Source organism: Pterocles gutturalis, unplaced genomic scaffold, assembly GCF_000699245.1.
Source record: "Pterocles gutturalis isolate BGI_N339 unplaced genomic scaffold, ASM69924v1 Scaffold52628, whole genome shotgun sequence".
Lineage (NCBI taxonomy): Eukaryota > Metazoa > Chordata > Aves > Pterocliformes > Pteroclidae > Pterocles > Pterocles gutturalis.
Window position 1 is genome coordinate 1 of NW_010119973.1, and position 10,437 is coordinate 10,437.

Below are 10,437 nucleotides of genomic sequence, written 5' to 3' on the forward strand. Positions count from 1 at the left end.
CAGCCCTCCCCGGCCCAGCCTCTCGGGGCGTCCGTTTCCTCTCCGCTGCGGGAGCGCGCCGTGCCGGGTCCCTCCTTACCGCATCCTTTCTCCTCGGGCCTTTACCTCTCCTCACCCACCTGTTCTCCCTTCGGGCTTCTAGTTCCTGCTCCTTCCCCGCGGCCTCCGCTTCTTCCAGCTGGTCTCTGTTTCTCGCCGTGCGTTGTGCTGGACTTGTTGAGTTCGTTCTTCACGGAGCTCAGTTTGTTGGGTTTTTTGTCTTTGCTAGGCCTCTGCTGGCCTTTCTGCCTGGCTGGAAGCAGTTCTGTCTTGATCTCTGCTTCCTCCGCGAGCCTCTGCCACTCCCCAAAAGTTTTGGCCCTGCAGTCTCCTGCCCCCTTTTATTTTCTCTTGGTGCCTTCAATGTTTTGTTTATTTTGACTCTGTTTCCTTTTATGCACTTATTTCTATCTCAGTGATCTCTTAGCTTTTCATCGCTCTGTCCTCCGCGAAGGCTGCTCTTTCCAGCTGCTTTAGTTTCATGTCTCGCATTGGTCTCTCCGTGCCTTTGTGTCTGGATTAGATTCATCCCAAAATAGGCAGTGGTCAGGGTTTTTGAGGTTACAGAGGTTTTTCTCTGATTTGGGGAGAGGGAGGTGACTAGCCAGTGCAGCTTTAGGTGGAGCAGTGAACGGTCTGGTGGTAACTCCGAGACAGAAGCACGTAGAAGCAAGATGGAGGTGGTTGCCTCCTAAACTTTCAAACCTCTGAACACTGAGTTCTTCAGGACTAAAAATTGTTAGAGAGCGATGGAGCCTGGAGACCCACTCATGCTTAGCTGTACATATGTGAGAAGATGAAGTATCTTTTCACGAGCTTGCATTTGTTTTTCTAAGCTAAATTATTTTGCTGTAGAGGAATTAAGGATACTGTAACTTGTGCTGTTACAGTGATTCTTAGTGCATGACAGATTAACAGTGTTTTGTAATGACTAATCCTAAAAAAAATCCTCCTTAAGGTATTATTTCTTTGTGTGAAAGCTTCATAGAGACTGTATCACTTTCTCAATGTAATTGCATAGATGAGGAATGCACAGCTCCTAGTTCAGCTGGCACTATCCCGGTATATCCTTTGTGTATCTAAAAAGCAAGGCATTGTAGGTTGTTCTCTGATAAATACCCATCAGTCAACTTGAAAGATGACATGGGATGATGAAGTTCTAATGAAGTTCTAGTACTGGCAGCAATCTGAAGCCACTAACTTTCTTTATTCTTTTACTCTATGCTTTATTTATTGCTTATATTTCTCGGGGGGAGGGCAATCTGAATTCATTTGTTGTTCAGGTTTTCAACACCATTTAAACTTGACATGCTGTAAAAGACTAGAATGTTTCAGTGGGTTTTGGAGAAACTTTTCTATTTTAAAATTATTTTGTTTGGATTCTTGTAATATTTTTATTATATTATTTCATATACTATTTTTATAATAGCATGTTTTTAATAATATTTTAAACTTACAGTTGAAAAGAGTGGAATTGGGAAATAAGTGGAATTGCTCGGAAGTAAACATTAGAGGATTCTAACTGAACTTGTTTTGCCTTTTTTTTTTTTCCCCCCCCACTTTCCTACATACAGAGACCTAAAGGACAGGGAAATAAAGGTAAGTTGATTCTTGTATTTCTGTATAAATCTCTAATGTTGCTGTTCACGGAGGTTAATGTGTCTTCAGCCAGTTGAGGGAAGAGAATGTAGCTGTAGGATGTCTTTTATTTCAGAGTAAGATGACAGGAAATGGTGTGCCAAAGTGCTGTTTCCCAGCATTTTTACTGTGGCACAGTGGTACATCAATTTAAAATGTTTTATTTTGTAAATGAAGATTGATGTCAGAAGTTGGACGATAACATAGCTGTTTCTTTGTAGCTGACTTTGTGATATGTGAATAATTTCTTAACAGTCCACCCTGGGCCTTTCTGTGCAGTGAATAGAATCAGTGTACTAGAACCATCAGGAAGAATTTTTTGAAAAGCTTCTGTAGCTTGCGAGACAACAGCCACATGACTATTTAGTTACTCGTACCTGTGAGCAGAACTCTCTGCCTTCCTTATTCTCAGAAATTTTGTGAGCTCTTCTCTTCATTTTAGTGTCAGTATAGAATATTCTCTCTGTGTTTGTAGGCCTTCTGCTTTTCTAGTTTTTTCATGTTTCTGTCAACATTTTAGTTTTAGATACCATACTCCATGGGGTTTCTTCTCTCCCATAGAAACAAGCAAGCGACTACTGAATATTCTCTCTAAAATTCTTGGCAGGTCTGTTGTAAACAATATCTCAGATAGTATCTTGCAACTTTTTTCTGGTCTGGAATTTGTTATCTTTGATATAAAGAGTAATATTCGGTTTGGGAATTCTTTTTGCATAATCAGTGCACTTGTGCCCATTTAATTCTTAAGTGCTCAGCAAGCTGAGCTATAGAGCAGCATCCACACAGCTGCCTTCATGTGTTCAGTATGCTTATTATTTCTTCGTGCAGATAAACTTTTTTTTTTTGGAGCTCGTGTACTCTTTGCCCCTTGCTGTTCATTATCTAACTAATCTAATTGTTCTCAGTGAACTGTCCTTTAGTGTTACCCGCAGGGTGTTTATTCCGTTATTCTGTCTGTGTGCAGATTATCTGCTTCTTGTTACATATCTCACTTAGGAGGTGTCACATGGTTCCTGAATCTTGCTGAATTTGTCTTGTTCCTTTTAATTTCTCTGCATTCAGAGAAAATGAACTCGTATTTACCTCCTCAGACCTTCTCAGTTTGGTCATTCTTGAATACTTGGTCTCTCATGGTCTGACATTGCTACCTTTTTTGCACAGTCTGAAGCTTTTAACTGTTTCTTTGTGCCTCAGAAATAGTTTGCATTTATACCTTCTGTGTTGCCCTTAAACGAGAATAAAAGTTGGATTCATTTTAGCAAGTAGTTTATGGCTTCATGTTGTTTGAATTACCCTATCTCAGTTTTATTGAGGTTATTGAGATGCATCTGTTGGAGAACCCTGCGAGTGATTTTTGAGCTGTGCTCCATGTACATGGAATGGAGTGGAAGTATTAAGCATTTCTGTTTGGGTGTTACGTTGCAGCTTGTTTAACAGTGAAAATGCATCAGTCAGCTTTACCTTTAACTTATTTATGTTAGTGTATTTTGGTGTGCTATGATTTGTAAGTGCTGCAGAGTGTTTGAGTCAAAACACATCTCTCAGTTTGCTACATAAGGAAATGGTTTTTGCATTTCTGAACTTGGATTTTTATGGAGTGCATCCTTTTAAATAATGGATACTTCCTGTGTATTCTCTTGGTGAGAGTATGACCTAAATGAACACTATAGTGAGACAAATCGATAGTCTTCTCCATCTGTTATTTGGTATAACATCTATGTAATGAAACGAAGTTATGATTTAGCGTTAAAGGAGATTGAGGATGGTAGCACAGTGTAGCACGAGTGGTTGGCTTTGGGCTAGAGGACAAATCAAGTCAGTATTGGCGGTTCTCACTGACCCCATGTTTGAGCAGACAGTACTCTTTTTCAGGTGTAGTGACAGGTCCCAGCTTAGAGAAGCTTCAAGTGAAGATGTGATGCTGGGTTAGCAGACTAATCTGAAGCTGGTTCTGTGCAAAAGAGTAATAATGTTAGAGAGGATGGTGAAGGGTTACTGTCCACGGGTCTGGCAGAGCACATGGGAAAGTGTGAGTGAGCAGTATAAGGGCTGTATGCGTGGAAATGGCATGGAAATGGCGTATTTTTCATATTGAATATTGGACCTGCAGTGATATTGGGAGATAGCTGGTTTGTATTGTCTAGTAAAATGTTTTTGATGCTTTATTCTAGTTGATTATAAACTGGTGTGCTGTGCTGGTTCCCTTGACAAGCATTTGTGGTGCTGAAGTTCTAGAGTGCAGAACAGTGCTATTGGATGTTGATGTTGGTATTTCAGAAACTTGAGTGAGTAAATCATCCCATTGTGAGAGTGTTCTTATTCTAGTTGTCAGCTACTGTAGAGTTGACATGAAACATCAGAATTTACATCAATCAAATGATGTCTTAAGGGGAGTGGTTGAGGGGAGAAACTGGCATTGCTGAAACTCCTCTTTTTTTTTTCCTCCCCTTTTGTTTGTTGGGCCAGTTTATCATAACTGTGGTAGGAAAGTCCCCACTTGTGTTTACATATATATGTATATAATTTTGGTTTTGTAGAAGGTTTAAATGTAAGCATTAGGTTTAAAAGAAGAATGAAATGTTACCTGTTTCTTTTGTTATTTACTCTCCACATTAATCAAGATGTAATGGCTCCTTCTAATGAAAAATTTATTCTTATGCCTTTGGCCATCATTTGTGCATTTTGCAAGTGGTTATTTGAAGCATAGTAGCAGTTAAAAGAATAAAACCTTTAAGTTCCTTTATTTGATGAGTTGTTTCTTCCATAATATCTAATTACACTGATGTTTTCACAGTGTTTACGGAAGTACATGGTATTTTCAGGGTTGGATAGATACAGATATTTTTAGTCGCTGTAGATTAGTTTCAATTAGTATTCTTCATTGCTGCCCTGTTTAGTTGGAACACTTAATGTAAAATTTTGGGAATGAGGCATGCATCTTAATCTGTTTGCTCTTGTTAAATGTGTGTGTGGGCTACGTTCCTCATTATTAATACAGTATGTAAATTGAGAATGAAAAGCCAAAGAAAGTGACTTCTAGTGATGCTGTTCCACTGGGAAATGTGTGTATTTACTAGGAGAGATGTTGGTGTAGAACTATGTTGTGTTGGTGACTTAAGTTCTCTGTACAGAATGAATAAGAAAGAAAATAAATTTACAGAAAATTCACTGTTAGTTGTAACGGCAGACCAAAAATAATCCTGTCTGAAGTGACCTTTAGCTACCTCTGAAACAATAAACACAGCAGATGCACATTTTAGAAGATTAGCTGTCAGTGTGAGGAGATTAATTTTGATAGGGTTCTAGTCTTGACATGCAGCTGTTTATTCTTTTATTTGCGGTTGCATGTGTTTAAGCAACTTGTATGCTGCTATCTGTGTTTTTCATTATAACAGAATTGTATTTGAGAATTGTGCTCTCCAGACAATTTGTTTTAAGTCTAAGCAACAGACGTGGAATGGCCAAAAGGTTTTGAGGCTCGTCCCCTGTGTGACTGGGCCAAATATAAAGAGGAATACAGTGTTCCAGCTCATTAATGTGTTACCATTGTGTGTAAATTCAGGGTGATTAATGACCTTCACTGAAACTCTTTATTGGGGGGGGAAACACAAACAAAAAAACCCCAAACCAAAACAAAAAAACCCCCAAAACCTCAGCACCTAATGTTAATTTAAATTTGGTATTTAATTAGGAATATTGTTCTATCAGGTTTTTAAACTCGTTTTGCTCACACGTGCCAGTCACGTACAAGTGCACTTATCAGTTTGTAGTAACTGAAGTATTGAGTTTTCTGACTTTTAAAACTCCCAAGAAGATGTTCAGAACACAAGCTGCTTTCTTCCTTCCCAGATATCTACTTTGTAAAAAAAATCTTCTGTTGTACCATGTTAAATTGTGAATTTTTAGCTCTCTTTACTGCTGTCTGAAGTTAATAAACTTTTCCAGAATTTTGGTTATTCCTTGTGATTATATCTGTTGCTTTGTAATTTTTTTTTTCAGATAGTTTAATTCCCTGAAGTCATTTGTTTTAGAAGTGTTAAATGTGGAAAAAAATAATTGAAATTACTTGATCCAGGCACCACTTAGTTTGCAATGTAAATTTTGTCTGGAAAAAAACCCCACACAGTGAAGCAGAAAATACCCCGCTCTTAAAGGCTAACTCCAGCAGAGTTGAACATTTAGTTACATGGCTGTATATGCTTTTCAGGAGCTTTTGCTAAAAGAGGGACACCGTGGTGTCAGCTCCTAAGTCAGTGCCTACAGATGTCAGAAAATCTGCTGGTTTGTTCTGATTTCTTCTGTCAGGGTTTCTCAGTGCACCTTACTGATCACTCTAAAACTTGTTTGGTTATTTTTTTAACTGAACTTATTTGATAAATAACAAAAAAATTACATTCAGAAAAGCAGTGACTAAGTTTTGAGAAGAGGTCTTCATCTTCAACTTGTATAATTGCAAATTGCCGGTCTAAGTCAATGTTCTGCCTTGCACCATGGGAAACAGTGGAACTTGGTAGAGAATTGTGCAATTTGACTTTGTTTGAATAGTAGCCTGGGGGAGGGTGGAGAGAGACTTCAGGTGATGTGTGAAGCTGGAAAATCCCAGGTAGGTATGATACCTTAAATGAAATTAAAGGTAATAGGAGGCCAAGAAGAGCAGGCAGGAAGAGATTCCAGTGTACAGTGGCATGTATGTTGGGAAGAAGATTGTAATCACCCTCGGGGAATTCATCTCTTGTTTCTGTCTTGCTTTGTACCCTCTGAGCTTCAGAGGTGCCACTAATGCAGTACAGTATAATATTTACCTAGGAAATAGGGAATTAAATAGCTGAATAGTGGTGCCCTTCATGGCTGCCTTGGTGGGTAACTGCCTTTCCTCCTGGCAGGAGAAAGCTGTATGTTGCAACTTCCCCTGAGTCCATTGAATATGTCTGATCTGGTTGGTCTGCACATTTGTGCTTGGTCTGGTACTTCTGGAAATGCTGGGTTTACTGCCTCTTCAAATAAGGTGTGCCTATAGCTTTTTCCTCTGTGGAGCTCAAGAAAGAATAGTCAGGAATAGTTTGCTCTGGTTGCCATCTTTCCAGACCTCTTCTGAGATTCGTTGGGGATCAACAGAATGAGCTATTTTCTTTAAATTTAACAAAGTGGTGCTTAACAACAGTATGTTTAGTCTCAACAAAGCACAAGTAGAAGTATTTCAAAGTGCAGGTGGTTAAAAGTGCATTGCAGATCTTTTGGAGAGCATACCTAATACAGATTTACTTTTAGTTTCAGTACAGAACGGTTCGATTCATCAAAAGGATGCAGTAAATGATGATGATTTTGAGCCATATCTAAGTAGTCAGACAAATCAGGTAAGTGAACATTGTTTGCTGTCTTGAAGTTAACTTTGGAGTTTAACTGACTTCGAGACTTAATTAATTTTTGGTAATACTTCTTAGCATAGCTTACTTGCCTGAGTCTCCATTGACATATAATTGTATCTTGTATCTTGTCTTATCTTACAATACCTTAAATAGGTAAAGTCTTCTTAATAATTCTAGAAATTATTTGGTTAAAAAGCATGCTCTGATGTCTTATGTGCTTGTGCTGTGACTTCAGAAGGATGCAGTTACCAGAAGCTTGAGGAAAAAAACCAAAACACAAACCCCACACCTTAAATTTACAATGAAATCATCGTATATTGGATGCAGTTCAAAACAACAGTTTAATTGGCTCTGAGAAAATATTAGCTACTTGGACATGATTTCCTCTGAAGTTGATAGAAGCAGCTCACAGTTGGTGGCATGATAGATTGAAGCTTAATATTACTGTAGCTTTGTATAACTCTTCTGCCAGGAAGTTAATGACTTATTTTCACAGCTGTGAATTGTCTCTTTAGACAATAGTTAATATTCATTAAGTTAAGTTTGTAAGTTGTAGCAATCTTGAGAGGGAGAAAGTGCAAATTATTAAAAGGCTTTGAGAATTTAGCTTACCTTCCCATTTCTGTCAAATAATACAACATTATGGAGGCATCAGCTAGAGGATGATAATGTGCAGTTTTTTCCCCCAAAACAACATCAGAAGTTGTATGGTAGTAGTCCCTCAAATGTTTTAGAGCTTTATCTTAAGAAGTAAATGCTGTGATTTTTCCAGGAGTCTTGGGAGTGGAGTTTGAATTTAGTGAGCAAACTTTGTTTTTCTAGACCACAGATCATACTTACTGCCTATCATTGTCAATAGTGTGGAAATGTTACGCTTTGATTTTTGTTCCTCCTGAAATAAATAGGTATCCTTGCTTCCTTTTTTGCTGTAATATTCTGGCAGGTGTCTCCAATTAGAAGTGCAAAATTTGACCAAAAACCGAGAATAGCAAAACTTTAAATCATAGTTGCAGCTGTTTTTCTGTATTTGTGATACTACCTAGCTTGTTACTTTCTGGATACTGTTGACATGGAGGCATTTTAAGCCTAACTCAGTAACTGAAAATAAAGATAATGTATTACAAAAAATGGGCTCTTGAGTGCTTTGGAAAGCACTGATGAGGAAAAAATGGCCATATGTAGCAGGTACCTTGTTCATCTTTTACATTGGGAGGAATGGTGGAAGTTACAAATGCATTCATATAATCCTTAAAAATGTTTTGGACTGTACTGCAGGTTTTTTTGCCCTGAGCATAATTGCCTACATTGCTGATTTTTTTGTTCTGTTTTCTTGCAGAGTAACAGCTATCCACCAATGTCAGACCCATACATGCCTAGCTATTACGCTCCATCCATTGGATTTCCATACTCTCTAGGCGAAGCAGCATGGTCAACTGCAGGTGACCCTCCAATGCCATACTTGACAACTTATGGACAGATGAGTAATGGTGAACACCATTACATACCTGATGGTGTATTTAGTCAACCTGGGGCGTTAGGAAATACTCCTCCATTTCTTGGGCAGCATGGATTTAATTTTTTTCCTGGGAATGCAGACTTCTCTACATGGGGGACAAGTGGATCTCAGGGACAATCAACGCAAAGCTCTGCTTACAGCAGCAGCTATGGCTATCCACCTAGTTCTCTTGGGAGAGCTATAGCAGATGGACAGGCTGGATTTGGCAGTGATACTCTGAGCAAGGTGCCTGGGATTAGCAGCATTGAGCAAGGCATGACTGGACTGAAAATTGGTGGAGATATGACAGCTGCTGTAACAAAAACTGTAGGTTCGGCTCTGAGCAGTACAGGTATGACAAGCATTGCAGCAAACAGTGTGCCCCCAGTTAGCAGTTCAGCACCTAAACCAACCTCGTGGGCTGCCATTGCAAGGAAACCTGCTAAACCTCAGCCGAAACTCAAGCCTAAAGGTAATGTGGGCATTGGGGGCCCTGCTGTGCCGCCACCACCCATAAAACACAACATGAATATTGGAACTTGGGATGACAAAGGGTCAGTGGTAAAAGCACCCCCAGCCCAACCAGTACTGCCTCCTCAGACTATAATCCAGCAGCCTCAGCCATTAATTCAGCCACCACCGCTGGTGCAAAGCCAACTGCCTCAACAGCAGCCTCAGCCGCAGCAACCACAACAGCAACAAGGACCTCAGCAGCAGGCGCAGCCTCACCAGTTGCAGCAGCAACAGCTGCAAAACCGCTGGGTAGCTCCTCGTAATAGGGGTGTGGGCTTCAGCCAGAACAACGGAGCTGCTAATGAGAACTTTGGTTTAGGTGTTGTATCCGTCAGCTCCTCACCTTCTGGTGTGGAAGTGCACCCGGTGCTGGAGAAACTAAAGGCCATAAACAACTACAATCCCAAAGACTTCGATTGGAATCTGAAGAATGGACGTGTGTTTATAATCAAAAGTTATTCAGAGGATGATATTCATCGCTCCATTAAGTACTCTATCTGGTGTAGTACTGAACATGGTAATAAGCGCTTGGATGCTGCTTACCGTTCCCTGAATGGAAAAGGCCCGCTCTATTTACTCTTCAGCGTGAATGGCAGTGGACACTTCTGTGGAGTGGCTGAGATGAAGTCTGTTGTGGACTACAATGCGTATGCTGGTGTCTGGTCTCAGGATAAGTGGAAGGGGAAGTTTGATGTCAAATGGATCTTTGTCAAAGACGTTCCAAATAACCAGCTGCGGCATATTCGCTTGGAAAACAATGACAACAAACCGGTTACCAATTCGAGGGACACTCAAGAGGTACCCCTAGAAAAAGCCAAGCAAGTGCTTAAAATAATTGCTACTTTCAAGCATACCACCTCAATCTTTGATGACTTTGCACATTATGAGAAGCGTCAAGAGGAGGAGGAAGCCATGCGTAGGGTAAGAGACCAATGTCATTATAGTAGCTCTCCTGTTTTGTCTGGTTTTGGAAACCTTGTTTATCATACAGCTGGAATTTCTGTGTGTGAGTGTTGAATCAGAAAGTGGTGCTGTTTACCTGAGGTGTCTGTTCTTGATATATCTGGCTCTTGATGGAGAGATTTCAGTTCTTGTTTTGTTAACACAGGCGTGTGTTTAACCACAATACTGACATAGGCCTGCATAAGCAGACTTCTGACATATTGTACCCTTCAAATAAACAAAAACTGCATTTAGTGTGTTGTCTGTAACTGAAGGTTTCTAGTTTAGATTTTTATGATTTCTGGATCTCACAAAAAGGACATTAAATTACAGGAGAAGCTTACTTTGTTTAACATAACTTTTCAATTCAAATTCTGCTTTAGCAAAATGTTAACAGCATGATTACTGTGAAAAGCAGTTTTTCCCCTTGGTTCAATTTTTTCT

General features: G+C 39.6%; 1 protein-coding gene across 1 annotated transcript; it reads left to right on the forward strand.

Annotated features, from left to right (window-relative positions):
• Window positions 1-1,616: 1,616 nt before the first annotated feature.
• On the forward strand, window positions 1,617-10,068 carry LOC104460147 (YTH domain-containing family protein 3). The gene is made up of 3 exons (XM_010076709.1): window positions 1,617-1,638; window positions 6,946-7,031; window positions 8,380-10,068. The coding sequence occupies exon 3, from the start codon at window positions 8,398-8,400 to the stop codon at window positions 10,066-10,068; it is 1,671 nt and encodes a 556-aa protein (XP_010075011.1). The 5' UTR covers window positions 1,617-1,638; window positions 6,946-7,031; window positions 8,380-8,397.
• Window positions 10,069-10,437: the final 369 nt, after the last annotated feature.